The sequence below is a fragment of the Carassius carassius genome, chromosome 18 (assembly GCF_963082965.1).
Source record: "Carassius carassius chromosome 18, fCarCar2.1, whole genome shotgun sequence".
NCBI classification, from domain to species: Eukaryota; Metazoa; Chordata; class Actinopteri; order Cypriniformes; family Cyprinidae; genus Carassius; species Carassius carassius.
The window spans coordinates 22962316-22982990 of NC_081772.1; the positions used below are offsets into that span (position 1 = coordinate 22962316).

The 20675-nt window shown below is 38.7% G+C and overlaps 1 protein-coding gene across 17 annotated transcripts; it reads left to right on the forward strand.

Annotated features, from left to right (window-relative positions):
- The first annotated feature begins 5444 nt into the window (after positions 1-5444).
- On the forward strand, positions 5445-20255 carry syt14b (synaptotagmin XIVb). 17 transcript variants are annotated; one of them, XM_059499022.1, is made up of 11 exons: positions 5445-5616; positions 7662-7796; positions 9891-9938; positions 12048-12118; positions 12351-13172; positions 14270-14413; positions 14501-14724; positions 15916-16353; positions 16463-16643; positions 16812-16868; positions 18629-20255. In XM_059499022.1, the coding sequence occupies exons 5-11, from the start codon at positions 12392-12394 to the stop codon at positions 18943-18945; spliced, it is 2142 nt and encodes a 713-aa protein (XP_059355005.1). In that variant the 5' UTR covers positions 5445-5616; positions 7662-7796; positions 9891-9938; positions 12048-12118; positions 12351-12391; the 3' UTR covers positions 18946-20255. The 17 variants fall into 17 exon arrangements, with proteins under 17 accessions (XP_059355005.1, XP_059355007.1, XP_059355008.1 ...); XM_059499023.1 differs by lacking the exon at positions 5445-5616 and adding an exon at positions 5650-5731; XM_059499024.1 differs by lacking the exon at positions 7662-7796 and having other exon boundaries at positions 11969-12118.
- The last annotated feature ends 420 nt before the right edge of the window (positions 20256-20675 follow it).

Here is a 20675-nt window from a genome sequence, read left to right on the forward strand (position 1 = left end):
TGTCAGACATCGCGGAAATGTGAAGGGGTTGGATGCTGAGAAGGAGGCGTTCCGTTTGACGCAGGATGCTTGTGCTTTCACTCACAGCAGAGATTATTTACATAATTTAAATATTCCACATCTGACAGAAAGACAAACTTTGTGTTGAAAGATGCACACTATACAATCTTCAATTCCATGGGGCCCCATAGTCCACGCCCCGAAACTATCAGAAATGCAAAATAAAATTTTTGTTTAATATTTTTAAATATGTAAATATATTTTTTATCAGAAATGTTCACATATATGTATTTCCTTTATCAGAATATGTAAATATATGCATTTGCAATAGCCTGTCCATATATTAATTTCTAATATTTGTTAACATTTCTGTACATGCAAATATATTAAATATATAAATATATAACATTTAATTGATGCTTTTTTTTACTACTTCACAATTAAGTGATTAAATATCCATGTATGTAAATAATTATGTAAATAAATTAAATCTCAATATGTATAAATGTTTTTATTTTATATAGAATTAATTTGCCCCTTTATAATAAATCAAACAGAAATTGAATAGAGAAAAATGTAATAAGAAAAAAAAAAAAACAGGTAAATTAAAATCTCCAGATAATGTGGCTTAAAACCAGTGAATATAAATTTCCATTAACATAAAGAGTGCATTTATCAACACCAGTTCATCTACGTACCTCTGGGTAGGCTACTTTTCTGGAACAGGGTTTTTACGTACCTTACTGCACGTTTCACCCCGGTTTTTAAAGAGAAGTGTCCACTGAGTGGCGCTAAAACATAGGTTCAATACGCCAACCTTGGTACGTTTTTATTACGTTGATATGTATTGGTGTTTTTTTTATTAAGTTGCTTTAGGTACGTATTATGGCTATTCTATCGTGTTGGACATATGCCCTACACTAAACCCAACCCACCATATAGTGTTAACAAATGCAAAACTGATATAAAAACACATTTGGTAATGCAACTGTGCTATGGTAACAAATTAAATCAGGAGGCCTTAACGTTTTTCGGGGCAAGGACGTGGAGCAGGGACCCCCTGATACAACATGCATAAAACAAAAAGCTACATATTAATAAGCATATTGTATTCAATATTAGATATTGCTATTAAGAATAAATTACATTGTTACATGTATATTATGTTCAGACATCAGAACTATGCACATTATTGTTGTTGCATGAATCACTGCCTGTATATCACCTGTTAAAATGCAACATAACAAAACAACATGTTATGATAAAAAAACACATTCATTAGTTGTTTTAAGTTGTAAATTATTTAAACGGATTGGACTAGTCATGCATTTTAATGTTACTAGTCAGACATTTACACTTACCTGAACTTTACAAGTTTATTAAAAACCACATTTTAATTTTACTGTCAGTGTCAGATGGACAAATAAAGGGATGGTTCATTCAAGAATGAAAATTCCATCAGAGAGAGAGGGAGGAACAACAAACTTTGGTAACACTTTACAATAAGGTTTCATTTGTTAACATTAATTACATATTAGTTAACATAATAATTATATATAATTTTTAATGGTAGTTATTATTAAGTTTAAAATGTAGCCTACTAACACAATAACATTTCATTTACTGACATTAAAAAAGATTAATAAATGTTGTAAAAAATATTGTTAGTTCATGTTAGTTAATGCATTTACTAACAAATGAGATTGTTGTTAAGTGTTACCAAAACTTTTAATGATCTAAATCAATTTTATGCCAACTTGCCAAGTTTTGTTTAGATCTACTGATGATCAATAATGAATATTTAGTTTAATTTACGGTGTTTAAATCATACCTGTAAACTCACATTTCGGCCAGGAAAATTTTGATGGCGTTTTCTTTTGATATTACCTCCGCATAATGCGTGTGATAACAAAATGTTTACTTCATGTAACTGTTCCACAAGCGCCACCTTCTGGCAAAAAAAAATATTTTGCATATTCACTTATATTTACATTTTACGCAGAACTACGGTGGCCGAGAGTGATCAACGCGCTGCAATTTAAGAAAACACATGCAAATTGAAAAAACACCAGGAAATAAAAAAAAACATCTTCATCAGTTTGACAACACAAGTGTTGCAAATCCTCACAACACATGCATATAACGAAACGCGCTGCAAAATCTCACAACACATGCACATAACGAAACGCACTGCAAATCCTCACAACACATGCATATAACGAAACGCACTGCAAATCCTTCACAACACATGCATATAACGAAACGCACTGCAAATCCTTCACAACACATGCATATAACGAAACGCACTGCAAATCCTTCACAACACATGCATATAACGAAACGCACTGCAAACCCTTTACAACACATGCATATAACGAAACGCACTGCAAATCCTCACAACACATGCATATAACTGTCACGCTGCCTGATCTTTGTTTCCCTGGGTGTCCACTAGTGGGCTCACTTCCCCTTAGGCACCTCACCGTAGGCACTACAATTCCCACTAGCCTTGTCCCTTCATCACAGTAATTGCACTCCTGTTAATTGCACCAGGTGCCTTCATTTAATAGTCATTAGCCTCCCTATCTTTACCAGTCTTTTCCTGTTGTCTGTATGGAGTCCTTGCCTTACGTGTCTTTACGTTTCCTGCCATACCCAGTTTTCTCGTCTCCCGTGTTCCTCACTTTCTGAATTCCTGTTCCCTTCCTGTCCCTTCCGTGTTTGTTTATTTGGTTTATTTCTGGTTTTTACCTCAGCTTGTTTGGATTACGTTTTGGATTACCCTAATAAACATACCTGCTCTTGGATCTCTCTCTCCCTGTGTTTTACTGGGTCACAAACGTAACAATAACGAAACGCACTGCAAATCCTCACAACACATGCATATAACGAAACGCGCTGCAAATCCTTCACAACACATGCATATTACGAAATGCGCTGCAAATCCTCACAACACATGCATATAACAAAATGCACTGCAAATCCTCACAACACATGCATATAACGAAACGCGCTGCAAATCCTTCACAACACATGCATATAACAAAATGCACTGCAAATCCTCACAACACATGCATATAACGAAACGCACTGCAAACCCTTCACAACACATGCATATAACGAAACGCACTGCAAATCCTTCACAACACATGCATATAACGAAACGCACTGCAAATCCTTCACAACACATGCATATAACGAAACGCACTGCAAACCCTTCACAACACATGCATATAACGAAACGCACTGCAAATCCTCACAACACATGCCTATAACGAAACGCACTGCAAATCATCACAACACATGCATATAACTGTCACGCTGCCTGATCTTTGTTTCCCTGGGTGTCCACTAGTGGGCTCACTTCCCCTTAGGCACCTCACCGTAGGCACTACAATTCCCACTAGCCTTGTCCCTTCATCACAGTAATTGCACTCCTGTTAATTGCACCAGGTGCCTTCATTTAATAGTCATTAGCCTCCCTATCTTTACCAGTCTTTTCCTGTTGTCTGTATGGAGTCCTTGCCTTACGTGTCTTTACGTTTCCTGCCATACCCAGTTTTCTCGTCTCCCGTGTTCCTCACTTTCTGAATTCCTGTTCCCTTCCTGTCCCTTCCGTGTTTGTTTATTTGGTTTATTTCTGGTTTTTACCTCAGCTTGTTTGGATTACGTTTTGGATTACCCTAATAAACATACCTGCTCTTGGATCTCTCTCTCCCTGTGTTTTACTGGGTCACAAACGTAACAATAACGAAACGCACTGCAAATCCTCACAACACATGCATATAACGAAACGCGCTGCAAATCCTTCACAACACATGCATATAACGAAACGCACTGCAAATCATCACAACACATGCCTATAACGAAACGCACTGCAAATCCTCACAACACATGCATATAGAAACACGCTGCAAATCATCACAACACATGCATATAACGAAACACGCTGCAAATCCTTCACAACACATGCATATAACGAAATGTTGCAAATCCTTCACAACACATGTATATAACGAAATGCGCTGCAAATCCTTCACAACACATGCAAATTAAACAAACGCGCTGCAAATAGCATGGAAATGTTTCAAGGAGACCCCAAAAAGTGTCGGACCCGGCTGGGATTTGCTTATCGTGCAGTGGCTACTGGTCAGTGGAGTTGTTGGTGAACTGAAAGTTGAGTTTTTTTTTTTTAAACACCCTGATTGCACGATTCCTTTATTTTTTGGATATTACTAGCTTAAATAAGCTGAATAATTACATGATTAAATGTAAAACGTTACTTAAGATGGCTTACTTTAATATCCTCAGCTAAATATAATTTCAAGGTTAATGAAAATAAATTTGCAATGCTTCATTAATTGTTTCTTAATGTACATGTGTTGTGATGATTTGCAGCGCGTTTCGTTATATGCATGTGTTGTGATGATTTGCAGCGCGTTTCGTTATATGCATGTGTTGTGATGATTTGCAGCGCGTTTCGTTATATGCATGTGTTGTGATGATTTGCAGCGTGTTTCTATGTGTTGTGAAGGATTTGCAGCACGTTTCGTTATATGCATGTGTTGTGATGATTTGCAGCGCGTTTCTATCTGCATGTGTTGTGAAGGATTTGCAGCACATTTCGTTATATGCATATGTTGTGATGATTTGCAGCGCGTTTCAATATGCATGTGTTGTGAAGGATTTGCAGCTCGTTTCGTTATACTGTATGCATGTGTCGTGAGGATTTGCAGCATGTTTCGTTATATGCATGTGTTGTGAGGATTTGCAGCATGTTTCGTTATATGCATGTGTTGTGAGGATTTGCAGCGCGTTTCGTTATATGCATGTGAGGATTTGCAGCGCGTTTCGTTATATGCATGTGTTGCGATGATTTGCAGCGCGTTTCGTTATATGCATGTGTTGTGAAGGATTTGCAGCGTGTTTCTTTATATGCATGTGTTGTGATGATTTGCAATACTTGTGTTGTCAAACCGATGAAGATGTTTTCTTCATTTGCTGGTGTTTTTTCAATTTGCATGTGTTTTCTTAAGTTGCAGCGTGTTGAGCTCTCTCGGCCACCGTAATTTGACACAAATAATTGTAAGGAAGCTTAAAAAAAAGTTTAAAAAAATCTCAGGGCATTGGTCATCAACTGGTTTGCTGTAACTGTCAGAATGGCTGAGTGGTCTAAGGCGCCACGCTCAAGATACGTCCCCCTTCTCAGTTGCTGAGGTTCCCGGTGGGTTCAAATCCCACTTCTGAAAACAGACTCTTACTGTGAATAGATAAAAAGTAGCTCAAGTAGGACTTCTATGGAGGAAATTCTGAATCTCGGCACTGGGCAGCACAGCGCACCTGCAAGCTTCCGCATATGACTGAATCACAGCCGTGCTGATATCGACCAGCTTACCTCAGTTCACCCCCTAACACGGCTCATTTTTTAGCGTTATGATAAGTAGCTTCTAAATTGCACGCTGTCACTTTTACAGTGTAGCCTGTGTTTTTGTCTCGCGCGCTGCAGCATGCATCGCTGTCCCAGTACGTTCTCTCCTCCCTATTCACAGCATGGAAACACTTTCTCTCTACACCACCCCTTATCACGTCCCATTCACAGCATCATGGCGTTTGAGGGTGAGTACCATCACTGACCAGCGTGGGTAGAGTACACCGTGATCTTTATACCTAACAACATAGAACGGGATGGGTCTGAACGTACTTTTGCGCGAGACGATTAGAGATGTTAAACGTAAGCGATTTTATTATATGATTAAGTGTAAGTTTTAATGCATTTTGGTCACTAGCTGGTTTGTGCTAATGCGGACACAGCCATATAAAGTAAGCGTATTGCATGAAATAACAGCTAAATGCAACACAATAACGCTTTTTAAAATTAGGTAAAGTCATTGAAAAAAATGTATGTGCAACGAGGGTAAAATCCTGAATTTATAACATGGTTTGTTTGTTTGTTTGTTTGTTGATATTATGTCATGGCGTTATGAAATGGTCAGTGTGTTTATAGCAGCATGTGAGTGGTCTCCATCTGTTATTCGTGTCTTTGACCCTCCAGGTGGTCCAATGAAGTATTTGTAATACTACAAGATGGCTTACTCGCGGATACATTGTCATCTGGTGTGCTTTGCCATTAGTAAAATAATAATAATAATAAGTAAAGTGTCATTAAAAAAAAAAAACCTGAGTTAAATATGCTATGGCTTTAATAATATGGTATTGCATAAACATGATACATATAATTACCCTTTCCAAAACATAGCAATACCATGATATATTTTTGTAGTTTATGAACGTTTATGAAGACCAGTAGCTTACATGGTCAGATAATTATCTGAAAGCGCATTCTGTTAAAATCCAAAGACACTTTTACTAATCTAAATAGCTTGTTATCTTGAAAAATAGAAGTGTTAAATGCCTGAGTATCAACTCTAACTAAAGAAATTGGCAATAATATGGTGAAATTGTTTTTAAAGTGATAATTCATGCAGACTGTAAATTCGGTTACTTCCATTCCTGTTTTTCTGACTTTCTTCCGTGAAACACAACATTTTAGAGGAAGCCATTGTTGATCTTTTCCATCCAAACAATGACCATGAACTGAAGATGTCAGGTCTCAGTAGTTAGTGTAAAAGTATCATTAAAAAATGTGTGTGTGTATATATATATATATATATACACACATTTGTATATGTATATTATTATTAAAAACATTACAAAATAATTCAGCACAGCAGAGACTGGGATACATTGCCTAGACCAGAGTAGTGGGAATTTTGATATCATGTCTATATAGCTTTCAATTTTGGTTTTAAGTTGAGTCATTTTAGTAATTAATCTTAAACTTATTTCATTTGGTTGCAACATTACTAATTTTATCATATAAAAGTCTTATTTTATTTAATCTTTACTTCGGTAATGATTTTTATCTTTAGGCTTAGTTAATAGCACTGTAACAAACTGAAATGTACGTTTTTGTAAGTCCCAATGTGCCTACTTATTCTATGCCCTTAAAGTATTTACTCTTTTGGTGAGGAAAAAGTACACACTTTTGAGTGTGTAGTAGAAGAGAAGGCAAGCTTTGGGACATACCATCACATCATACAATTGCGTCTTTAATGTTGCATTATTGTTGCATTATTACATGCACCCTGTCACTGTAATCTGGCCTGTCAATCATCTTGTCACAGTTAGCATCCTCCACACTTCATTTCATTTAACTTCCTACCGTACTGGAGGGAACAGTAGTCACTCGTTGATCTGCCACCTGTGGGACTTTATGTGGAGAACTCTGCTCATATTTTCTACATGATGCATTTAAAAGTTAACGACCAAACTGATGTTTATGAAAGATTACATTGCTGTTGCAGATGAAATATAACAGATAACATTAACTAAATATTTTTTAACAGGTTAAATGTTGATTATTTAGTAACTCAAACCTCTTTATCTAAACCTTTCTACTTAACCATAGGTCGCGCACATCCACCATGTTTGTAGTTCTCAACCTAATCATTCGTCAAAGTGCAATGGATTGTGGGTATTATAAACCATTAGAGCGTGCAAAAATCTGCCTGAAGTTGTAGACCATCCAGGGACTTCTGGCATACTCTTTTCAGCATACTATGCTTTGGGACACACTTATTCTAATCTCACTTATTAATTAGGATGGATAGTATGAACATTGGGATGAAGGGCGAGTGCTTGCTTGCCATTCTGTCCATTTCCTATTTCCTGTCATGTGATCAGTCTCATGACAGTCAGACCCAGACTCATTTAAAAACATACACACATTAAAACAGGTAAGAGGAATTACATGTAAATAAAAAAAAACTCGAATATATATAAAATCATCATAATACATACTGAGTGAATTAAAACACGTGACACTGTCACAAGTGCGTGTAAGAGAGATATGCATCATCATTAATCGGACTGTCACCGGCAACATTTTAAAGGAACACTCCGACTTTTTGGGACTTTAGCTTATTCACAGTATCCCCCAGAGTTAGATAAGTCCATACATACCTTTTTTATTTCTGTGCGTTCTGTAAGTGTTATTTGATGCACCCACCGCTAGCCTAGCTTAGCACAAAGACTGGATGTAAATGGATACTGGTAGCATAGTAATCCCAATAAGTGACAAAATAATGCAAACATTTTCCTATTTACATGTTGTGATCTGTATAGTCACAGCGTGTAGAAATAACAAGGCTATATGAGAGAGAGAGCATTTCTAATCGTATAAATACTGGGAACTATATTCTCACTAGGCGTAGGAGCACAGCTAACGTTACTTGGGCGGAGTGGCTACTTGGGCGGAGTGATTAGCACAGCACCCGAGACGCGCCGTGGTGAGGAGAAGAGAGTTCGCTCAGAGTTGGAGTAATAGAGTCAGCAATTACTACATAGTAGATTTATAGTGTACAATCATGGGTGTTCGGTGTTCGCTGTATAAAGAACTGCAACAATAAACAGGGGAGACCAGGTATTACTATGATGTTTCATAGAATTCCAACCACAAACGCTGACCTGATGAATCGATGGCTACTTGCTCTGGAAATAGATCCAAACACACCTGTAAACACCATCACGAAGTATTTCGTTTGCTCTGAACATTTTAATGTAGACGACTATTTTGAAAAAATGCAAGTTGCCACACGGACCATGAAACGTGTGATAAAGGATAAAGCCATCCCATCGATAATAAAGACAGGACAAATTGGATCACCTGTTGCTGCGGTAAGTCTTCCGTTATGTTTTGAGATTACTAACATTAGCCATACTGTCACAGTGCCATGCTAATGTAATATAACCTTAGTAGTGACACTATTACGTGAATAGGGGCTCCGTGTATCCCCTTGATTGTTATTATTGTGACACACTGTATGCAATGGCTATACTACAATTTCATTGAACTATGAATGATCATTATAACAAAATCACTTACTTGGTGGACAGCTGACCATTAGGTTCACTCAGCATGGGGCGTTTCTTCCAGTTGATCTTGTCACAGTGGGAAGAAAAAGACAACTGCCGGGTGTATTAGGGCAGAGAAATCTTCTGTGGTAGTGACGCAAATATTTTAATTGTCATCAAGCCTTGACATTGATGGCAATACCCGGTCCCATTCATTACAACAAAGGCACTCGGTTTCTGTATGCATAGGTTGGCATGTTCCACATTTACACCAGCAGTCCGTGTTCGTTCTGATTCTCCCTTCGTCTGACAGCTTCCAAAGTTTGTAACTCCTCGTCTGTGTATTCTGGCTCAAAACTATATGGTTCTGGATCTTGGTTTGATACACAGTAAAATTCCTCTGAGTTTGACAATTCCTCAAAGTCAGCCATGATCACGAGTCACGTCTAGCTAGTTAGTCACGTTTGTTTTGTTTACGGTCTCGTGTGCTGCGCTAATCACTCCGCCCAAGTAACGTTAGCTGTGCTCCTACGCCTAGTGAGAATATAGTTCCCAGTATTTATATGATTAAAAATGCTCTCTGTCTCATATAGCCTTGTTATTTGTTCACGCTGTGACTATACAGATCACAACATGTAAATAGGAAAATGTTTGCATTATATTGTCACTTATTGGGATTACTATGCTACCAGTATCCATTTACATCCAGTCTTTGTGCTAAGCTAGGCTAGCGGTGGGTGCGTCAAATAACACTTACAGAACGCACAGAAATGAAAAAGGTATGTATGGACTTATCTAACTCTGGGGGATACTGTGAATAAGCTAAAGTCCCAAAAAGTCGGAGTGTTCCTTTAACAGCTACTTATTTTGAACTGTGTCCCTGTAGTGCGCATGTAGAATATGAATTGTCAAGTCGATGACGTCAAAGAGAGTTAGTAGGCACTTTCTTGATTGCAAGTGCTGTTTCCTGTCCTCAGGTGGGGGGCGGAGCTGTGGTGTTCATGAACTCATCTGCGCTAGAAGAGGTGAGAGCATCTTCCTCATCCATGATAGCATGCACCAGTTGCTCCTGAATATTAATTGTGTTACTGCTTTATCCTTTTTAACAGATAAAATATTTTTGTACCCCCTCACCTCCCTTGTCCCACACTTCTATCAATTATGAATGACCTATCAGGTTTGGTGAACAAAAACAAGCGTCATTATTAATTCACGACAAAGGATTGTGTTACTATGAGAAGGAAGACCTCTGTGTAAACAACACAATTTCTACTACTTAGTGGCTGATATTTAAATAAGCATGTCTTTGTCTCCCTCTGTCACAGCCACAGAGCAAAGGGGAATATTAAGTGTAGTTGCTTTGCCTCATGGGATTTGAGCTCATATGGATTAGCAAATTTGCACTTGCTTGCATTATCACATCATGGGGTAACTCATAGATCAGAATTGTATATTGTTAAGTACATGTAGAAAGATATTTTCAATATCTTTCTACATGTTCAGTACAAAGTGCCATTCAGTGCTTTATAGTCTAAACTTGGTGGTGTTTCAAGTGAGCACTAATTAGTGGTCGTGTATTAGGAACATATCTTCCAAATTATTCTGTATTAATAATCTGTCAGCCCCATAATATCCCTGTCTATCCATGGTCCAATTAGCATGTGGTCATGTGTTTGCCACTTATATACTAGTCAATCCAGTTTCAGGTTAATGTAGGGTAGGTTCCAATGGAAGGTCCAGTGGTATTGTGTGCACAAAGTGTGAAGGGGCATCTAGTTACCTTAGACTAGTGAATTATTCAGCACTGGGAGAGATAGATTGAAGACAGTGCTATAGATTCACTCATTGCAAGAGATGGAAGGCAAACCTTTTAAATATCATTGCCTAACTGATCTATGAGGAATAAAAAACATTGGCAGACGAGAAATAAAGGTATCGTTGTCCACATACTGACTAAGCGAAGAGATTATTGGATTTAAGAGATATCGAAGGACTCCGGTTACTTGCAGATTGTGGTAATATTTGCTGGAGTGTTGAGTGCTTTTACTGTTTATTTCTTTCTGATCTTAAAGCAGAGTTTGCTTTAAATAAACTGTAACGAGTGTATATTTCATGATCTGTTGAGGTAAGCAGAGTAAGTCTGTGTTTTACTCTCATGTTTAAATAGGAGGTATATTGAAGGTTTATATTCAAATCTTATCTTAGTCTTATGTTAGTATCTAAAACCTAGACACATGAAAGGTCTGTATGAACAGCTTAATAATGTGTTAAACTTAACCTTCTGTCATTGATGGAGTGCAAAAATCTGTGACCACTTTGAAAACAGTATTTTTATTAATCTATTTTGCTATGACATAAACTGAATAAGAAATTAACATGTTTACTATATATGAATATACTTTTTAAAAATGCATATTAAATCGTACAATGCAAAATAGAAGCATCTTCAATAGTGGTCATAACTTTTGGTCCACTATTAGTTTGGTCTATACATTTAACTTGTAAGTGTTCCTGTAGCTCAATTGGTAGAACATTGCGCTATCAAGTGCAAGGTTGGGGGTTCGATTCCCTGGGAACACATGATAGGTAAAAATTGATAGCCTGAATGCACTGTAAGTCGCTTTGGATAAAAGCGTCTGCTAAATGCATACATTTATTTAAAATTTAAATTTAAGAATGATGTATAGGGTACAAGAATAATGTAGGATTTAATTTCTAAGTAAGTAGCAGTTGCTCTCAGTGATTTTATGCAATATATGGAGGGCATCAAACTGTCTGAAAGTTCTCTAAAGGTGTAGTCAACCATCCATGTTAATAAAACTACAAAGTAATAGAGCAACGGCAGCGTGATTTGCACCACATTGACACTGCGACTAACTTTTCCTTAAAGGAAATGAGACTAAGGTTCTGATACCTCACGATAGCATCCATCACCATCTACAATGCTTGTCTGTTATCTAGGTGGATCAAATTCTCAACTCTTGACCTTTACTTTCTCAGCTTTTATCCTCCAACCCTATGCTTTCTCTTTCTCTGTTTCTCTTTTTTCCTTTAGTATCTCCTGAACTGCTAGGTGTCCTGTCCTCCATTGCTTTCTTCATGGCCGTGATCGCTCTGTTTTTTCTTTACCTCAGCAGCAAGCTGTCAGTGGAGAGCCCAAGCAGTGATCTGCCACATTTTGAAAGTTGTAACAAAGGTTTGGAAGGTAAATACTTAAAAGAGTTTTCAATGAATGCATTCACTGTTTGCATGTATATGGCCATGTATCAAATCCTAGTTAGCAGGCTTTGTACAATTTTAAATGGGTCTTAAAAATGCTAGTTTTTAAAACACTACAGTAGTATGTCATCCTTGTTCCTTAAATATGACATGCTTACAAACACAATGTTACTGGTGAAAGATCCTAATGATTAATGTGCCAGCTGACTCTTCAACAGAATTTGTGGTCAGTTAGCAGACACACCAAAGGCACAAAGCAATGGCATTTTTCAAGAGCTTCCAACAGAGCCTACCTTCTGTCAGTTCCCTCCTGGACTCTGTCTCAAACACCGTCTCAACTGCCGTGGACGATTTGTCCTCTGCAGTGAGTGATGTCACCTACACTGTCAGTGACCAGCTAACGGAGCAGGTCAATACAATCATCAACAAAGTAAATACTGAAGAGGATGACAAATCCAGGAAAGAGGATTTGGGTTCTTCTGAAGACATCCGAAAGGAGAGGAGGAACAGCAGGCTGAAGCGTCAGGAGACAGAAGGTAATGCTGCAGACAGTGGAGAAGGAGAAGGTCGAAAGAGCCGAAAATCGAAAAAGAACTCTATGTGGACTATTGAAACAGATGAAGAGGAAATAAAGAGGGAAAAAGAAAGGCAAGAGGAAGCAAGAAAAGCTGAGGAGGAGGAGTGGGAGTGGATTTACACCCCTGCTAAAGGTTGGTATCGTAAAAAGAGGGACCCAAACCAACCACAAAGCTTTTCTCCGAACTCAGACAACAAGAAAGGGAACAGTGACCAAGCATCAAAAGAGGCAGAGTCTGTCGCCCAGGAGGAGAACGCCTCCTCGTCTGGCAAACACAAGGATGAAGGTGACAACCACAATGAAAATGCTAATGGGATGCACCCGGGTAATAGTCAGAAAAAGCAGGATTCTCAGGAAATGTCTGGTGATACTGATACAACAGCATCAAAGTATGAAAACAATGCAGAGCACAGTAGTGTTGAGGAAGATGATACAGGCAGAAAAAAAGACAAAGCAGGTAAAGGTGAGACTGGATGCTGGACTTGCTGTGTTGTGCTTTTCTAACGGGATGGTTCTATTTCTCTGGTTCTCTTTGATTTTTCATTGCTCCCTTCGTTCCACACTAGGTTTCAACCAAGGAGTCACACACTTTTACCTTTCTCTTTATAATACTTGCTGTCTTACTCCTGACCAGGGCCGTTATAATGGGAGAACAACCAGGAAAATTGTCATGTGATCCTGGTGTCCAACTAGGGTTCTCTATGTCAGTGGTTCCCAGACGTGATCCCAGAGTACCCCCTAGCCCCAAACCGATCTGAGAATACCAGAATCCATTCACTTTTTTCCTGCTTACATGTCAGTGGATCATATCCGATTTGTGCCACATGGATGGAAAAAATTGTCACTGTTGAAATACTTTCATATCCCAATTTGGCATGTAGAGATGTCTAAGCCATTTATTGGCTGACTTCTTCAAGAGTAAAACACTGAAGCCAACTTCTAATTTAACAAAATATATCAGTTTTTTGGTGGTGCTACCTGTTTTCTCGAACAGTGGAAGTGGACTTGGAGTCTGGTGAAAGGTTTGGAGTAGTAGAGTGTGTGAAACCTGTTTGGAAACGGTCATTACTTTTGTGTTAGAGCCAGTAGTTTTGTCTCAAAAATTACACACTTCACCTTTGAAAATTCTGTCACTCTCATGTTGTGCCAAAGCTTGCTAAAGCTGTTTCTGTTTTTCATCAAACACAAAAGTAGGAATTTTTGAATACTGGATGCTAATGCAGGCTAGTTGCAAGCATTTGGGGAGAATTCACAAGATTATTATCTGTCGCTTTTTTCTGTCTCTTCTCTGCCTCTTGTACTCCATATGAATCTATCATATCAATCATGAAGATCTAATTTTATATATGGTGTGTGTGTGTGTTTCTTTTTTGAAGCTGGTATCTATGAAATCTTAAAATATTTGTCTTAAAATACCAGCGAGCTTGAAATTATAAGAGGGTAGGAAAATGAATAATCACTCCTTCTTCTTTTTCATACCCCTGATCTGCAAAAGGTCTACAGTAGGATATTTTAGGGCATTTTTAGAATCTGAAAATGTAGATCTCCATTCTTTCTTAGATGTGGGTTGTCCAGAGAAAGGATCATCTGAGAGTGAAGACGAAACTCCAAAAAGACACAAAGATTCCAATCAGCAGAAAAGTGGATGGAAAAACAAAGATACTGAGAATGAGGATTGCAGTAGTGAGGCCTCTGCTGAGCAGGGTATTGTACACCATCTGACTGATGACATACTCTTAATTATGTGCTAATCGGGATGTAATCTTTTAACATTTTTGTCTCACTATTCAGTTAAAAGGAAAAATGGTTCAAGTTCCCTGAATGAACTTCAGCCTCCACCGTACCGGGACAAAGACGATCTCAAGTGTGGCTCTAGGGGCCGCAGTGACTCAGCAGAGGGCAGTGGAAGTGAGATCAGTGAGGCCAGTGAAGACCCTGAGGACACAGAGAGTTACCTGAATAAGGGCTATGAAGAGGACGCACCCAGTGACAGCACAGCTGTTTTGGGCCCGGAGGTGAGCGACTCGGCCCGTCGTTTCCGGTGTGTTCTTCTATGAGAATCACAGCTCTACCTACCGATGCTCTTATTCACAAATGAAACTGTTGAAATCCACACACAGTGTTGTTAATATGTCTCCAAGAGAGCTGTACACTGTAGTTAATGTAGACCAATATTTGTAAAGGTTTTTTTTTTTTTTCGTTTTTTTTTTTCACAAATCCATGTTTTTTGACATGAGATTTTTTTAAATCCATTTTGTTTTATTTGAGTCTGTGTGTTCATCCACAATAATGCTTTTGCAATGCCAAACTGATAAACTCTTCCCTGTCTGTTTGGATTCCCATTCACTAGTGTCCTCTCTAAGACTCTTGTGAAGTAATGTTTTCAGCTGATTATTAAAATTTCATTTCATTGTCACATGAGTCATTTCACTGATGGTTTTAATTATGAGGAGCAAGGAGGACATTTCAGGGATTCTCAGGCTGGGGTTTGGTTCATTCTGGCCACATCTGGTAAGTTTGCATTTGAGTTTGCCTGTGATTGGAGACACTAAAAGCCTGAATACTGACATAGACATCTTGTTCTATACGTGAAGCTAGGCTACTTTGGTGTGTGTCATATCATGAGGAATCATATTCCTTGATCTATGGAAATGAAATTAACTCTCAGTATTCAAAACTTACTTCCCAGTCCAAAAAGAGCATTTATTGAAAGCATAGCATTCAAAACTATGATAACTTTCTGATGTTAAATTGATTCATTTCAAAACATGACCATTCACATACCAATGACGAATATTCAGTGTTTCCAAACTATCCGTGTTCATTTTGCTATTGGAAAACTGAAAGTTAGCAAAATGTTGGTTTAGCACCTGCCTCTCTGCATAAGCGTCCTGCTAACCTTTATTCTTAACAAGGTTCCTGATTATTAATTTCCGATCTTAACCATTTCAGTGACATTTCGAAGTGGATTATGATGCAAAGCTAAATGGGCAGATTGGAAAACGTCCATAAAAAAGTAAATTATGACATCAAGACAAATAAGATAAGTAAAAATATGATATGACCTCCTTAATGATCTTTATAGGACCACCTTGTAACCAACACAGGCACCCTCAAGAACTTTGACCTGTTTATTTTTTAAATGCAGATCCATAAATTACCATTTCCTCTATCCCATCTGCCCCATCTTTCCCTTTCTCTCACAGGACAGCTTACTCCCACCCCTTCCAGAAACATATGAACCAGAGGCACTGGGGAAATATGGCACACTGGATGTGGCATTTGAATATGACCCCAGTGAACAACGGCTTGCGGTGACGGTGACCGCTGCCACTGATATTCCAACCCTTAAGAGCACAGGGAACATTTCTTGGCAGGTCCACCTGGTTCTGCTGCCCACCAAGAAGCAGAGGGCGAAGACAGGAGTGCAGAAGGGACCCTGTCCCGTCTTCACAGAGACATTTCGGTTCTCATGTGTTGAGAAGGAGGCCTTGGGGGACTATGCAGTCCGGTTCCGTCTCTACAGTGTGAGGCGCATGAAGAAGGAGAAGGTCCTAGGCGAGAAGGTGTTCTACTTAACCAAACTCAATCTGCAGGGCAAGCTTGCTCTGCCTGTTACTCTAGAACCTGGCACATCCGTTCCTGTAAGCAGTGTTTGCATACATGCGGTATACTTTTTCCATAGCCAATCCGATTTCAGAGTCACAACTATCCATTTTATAATGGTAATCCATTAATCTCACTATATTTCAGGGCTGTGGATCAGTGGTGAGTGTCTCTCGTAGCGCGGGAGCTCTGTCGTACCACTCCACTGGTGAATCCTCCACTCCAGAGCTTCTGTTGGGTCTCCTCTACAACTCCACCACAGGAAGACTGTCTGCCGAAGTTGTTAAAGGGAGCCATTTTAAAAACTCAGCCACCGATAAACTGCCCAGTAAGAAATGCAGGAGTCCACCTGCTTAATCCTCTTAAAAGCAAACCTGTTTCATGCATGTGCATTCTTAATGCTTTTCCTGTGTTCTGCTTGTAATTGAACTGCTCTCTTTTTATCAGTGACTCTATTTTCTATCACATTCCCTTTTTTCTGTGTCCTGTCCTGTAGTTGGCCTCTTTTGTTGTGTAAAACGCTTCATTAGTGGGCAACTATATATAATGAGAGGTAAGTTTACTGCCATGTCGAAAGCTCAAAACCACCCAGTTAACATTCTCCTACTTTTGTCTGATTTACTCAATTGCATCTACATTTTACTGTGTTCAGTCTTGCAGTGTATGTGTACACTCTTTCTTCTTTGCTGATTTGTTGAATCCTGTAGAATACATTTAAAATGTCTTGACCTAGGTCTATAGTAAATGAACCCTGAATCATGCTGGGAGGGCAATACCAGTGTTTTAAAGGATGCAAAATCTGCTGTGAGTTCATGTTGCCCTCCTGTCATATCTTTAAAGGGCTACTAGCCAGAGTTAATAGCCCTTCAAAGACATGTCAGCAAACCAAGGAGTTGAGGTTTGGCAAGTTTTTATGGTCGTGTTAGTCACTGCTGGATGTTATTTTCCTGTGGCTCTTGCTCTAGAATAATTTGTCACATGACATTTATGGCTCAGTTCATTGGCTCAACACAGTCGCATACTTCTGGGTCCCAAGCAAGAAGTACCATCGAGAATGGGAATGCTAATGGTTAGATTTCTCAGTCAACCGATTAGCCAGACTATGCCGAAAGCGTGATTTCTCAGGACACCTATTTCAGTGGGGTTCAAAGGGTTGTAGAGACATGGGGATATTTATGAGTGGTTAAAAACCACTAACTCACCAGTAGTGAATCCTAGTTTGCATTCTAATGAAAGCCGTACACAACACAATTTTAAAGCTGTTGGATAGCTGTTCCTCTCACACAACATGGCTGATTGGGGTTTCATGAAGTTTCAGTGGTTTGCACATTACACGACGGATCGGCAACTGGGAGTCACAGAAAACACAATATTTCATAAGAAAGAATCCCTGATAACTCAGTCTTGTTTACAAAACACGTGCATGAAGAGATACAGGGAATGGCATAAGACTACGACTCCTCCCCTTGAAATTTCCCTTGCTCAATATCTTGCTCTTTCATTGGCTGTAGGTTGTTGCCGATGTAATTTCCAGTCGAAACACATTTCACACTGCAAGAGACTGAGATGCCAACGGGTCCAGATATTTAGCCTGTTAAATATTTTTCGCGCAGCAGCGGAAATATCTTTAATATTTCACACTATCCAATCGCCACTCACTTGAATGAGCACTGATTGGCCTCAGATTTGGGGCTTTTGTCTGTAATTGCCAGAAAACATTCAGCAAGTGAAAATCGGGCCTAGAATCATGTATACTCAGTATTAGTCTACTTGTACTAACTTAAACTGGAATGCTGATGCCAAAGTTTAACTTTCATTTTGGTTGTTAGCATCTTGCTAACCTCATTACCCCAAAGATGATTTAATGTTCCTAGATTTAAACACCACTAAAGCAGCTTCACCTCACATTCACTGATCAGTTTTTCAACTACAAATGTTTTTGACAAACCTTTGAAAGTACTTTTTGTTGTGCAAGCAGCTGTGCAATGTTGAATGCATACTTGGAAAATCCTCGAGAATACACACTGTAGTATGATTTGTGTGTAAATCATGATTCGCCAAATATCTCTATGGCTTTTAGTTGTGTGCTATCAAACTACTTTTTCTATTGCTGCAGTATAGGGTGTATGTGCATGAAAATGTATGCATGATGAGGTCATGTGATAATGTACTGCGATTATATGCAGGATACATATATAGTGCACAATAGAACGGTAGTACTATCTGAACATAGTTCATTTGTTTAACTTGGTGCATGAGCTCAACATCACCACCAGGTAGTGCTAACTAATTTTTCCCTTCCCTTTCCATCAGACACTTATGTGAAGCTTACAATGCTGGACTCCAAAGGGAAAGAGATGTCTAAATGTAAGACCTCCGTCTGCCATGGCCAGCCCAACCCAACCTACAAAGAAACATTTGTCTTCCAGGTGGCGCTGTTCCAGCTGTCTGAGGTCACCCTGCAGGTGTCGGTGTACAGCCGTCGGAGCAGCATGAAGAGGCGAGAGCGGTTGGGTTGGGTCGCTCTGGGCCTCAACAGCACCACAGAGGAACAGGAGGAGCACTGGACCCAGATGAAGGAGTCAGAGGGACAGCAGGTCTGCCAGTGGCACACGCTCCTCAATTCATAGGGGAGCAGGGAAACAATGCAGTATGGTTTTTGTCGATCTGAAGGTTTAGTAGGACAGAATGAGTACAAAAGGATTTGTTCACCTTAAATGGAAAGTTCTTTCCTAATTTGACTCCTTCGTGTTGCTCTGAACCCATCTTACTTGCTTTCTTCATGAAACATTATCTATCATATGGCTTCAAAAGACTGGCAACTTGTCATTTTTGGGGTTTGATAGCCCCTTTATATTGAAAAGTATCTTCAGAATATTCTTAGAAAATCAAGTTTTGCGTTCCATAGAAGAAAGTAAGTCATAGGTGGTTTAGAACGGCATGAGGGTGAGTAAATGATGACAGAAGAGTGGTTTTTAAATGTGAACTATTCCTAAAGTAAACTTCTGCAAAATGTGGTGGGCAAATTAGGTCAATTGTTCCTTTTCAATAGTATACTGATGCATGAAGCACCACTTACTCTGCAGTTACTTCCAAAACAAGCAAATTTATGTTGGTCATCATGGCAAATCTGTGTTTAAAATTCAACAAACCTGACTCTGATGTGAGATACGCATGGGGAGATTTTTGTCATGTGTCATTCAGCTGAAATTTCCAATCGCATCCTACTGAAATTTAGACTGCATTTCGCCCACTGAATTTGTACAGTAGAGGAATCCTCCATGTTGGAGGTGCTGTTGACTTTCTAGAGAGACTGTTTTCCTCAGGATAGCAGTAATGGACCTGATGTTTTTCGCAGTGTTGGGATGGGAAAGCTGAAAAAGACGTCTTATGACGACATTAGAGCATTGAACTGACCAACTGCCATTGGCACTGCCATCTGTACCAATCATTTATTCCCTACAAAGCATAACTGTAACTGTACTGAATTACTGGCAGTTGCATAAGCATTGAAACTACTTGAGGTTTAGCCTTTGTACTTGACTTGCAAATATGCAAATACAAATATGCACCGCATAATAACTGCTAAAGCATCAAGAGAAACATTCAGAATAAATATCGGACCAAAGCGCAAGACCACATACATAATTCTGTTTTATGAAGGGATTTAGGGACTATTTCACACCAGCATTATTGATAAATATTTTATTCAACATGAGAATGTACAAAAAGTAGGGCTGCTGAAGACTAAATGTAACTAATTTTACAATAACTATTGTCTAAATGTAACTGATGGAAATTTGAGCAGTTTATCTCATGATTTTTGTTTTCGTATTGTGTAAGCTAATGCTGCATTATGTATATGTTAATGCTGATTCAGGTTCATTTTTAATCTTTGAACACTAAACATTTAATAAAATCTGAATTTAGAAACACTTAAGCAATCTTTAGTAATGTTATGAATGCCACTGTGGTAGCTCGGAAAAACAACTTTACAATTAAACTGTTAAATAATGGAATTCAAATGAATTCATGTATTATGGAGAATTTATGCTTTTTCAGAAATATCTCAATGCAGTTTGGAAGGACTTAACTAAACTACTAAGAAGTTGGTTCATCATGTTTAATGTCACCACTTATGCCAACAGACCGGATGTGGTCTGGCAAGAGCAGATAGAGGCATCCTGTGAAAAAAATACTTTTTATTACCAAAAGTGGAATACAAAAAAAAACATACAAAAATATACGGTATATACAAATGACGATCAAAGAGTCAAAAAAGGCAAAATTCATGAGTAAAATCCATAATCAGTCAGGTGTAAAGATTAAGTTACATCCGCTCCCTCAGCAAGCCGATTCT

Coding starts and splice junctions, on each gene's coding strand:
- syt14b (XM_059499022.1), top strand. CDS start 12,392: ATGGCATTTTTCAAGAGCTTCCAACAGAGCCTACCTTCTGTCAGTTCC. Junction 14,414..14,500: donor TGAGGCCTCTGCTGAGCAGG/GTATTGTACACC, acceptor CTCACTATTCAG/TTAAAAGGAAAAATGGTTCA. Junction 14,725..15,915: donor CAGCTGTTTTGGGCCCGGAG/GTGAGCGACTCG, acceptor TTTCTCTCACAG/GACAGCTTACTCCCACCCCT.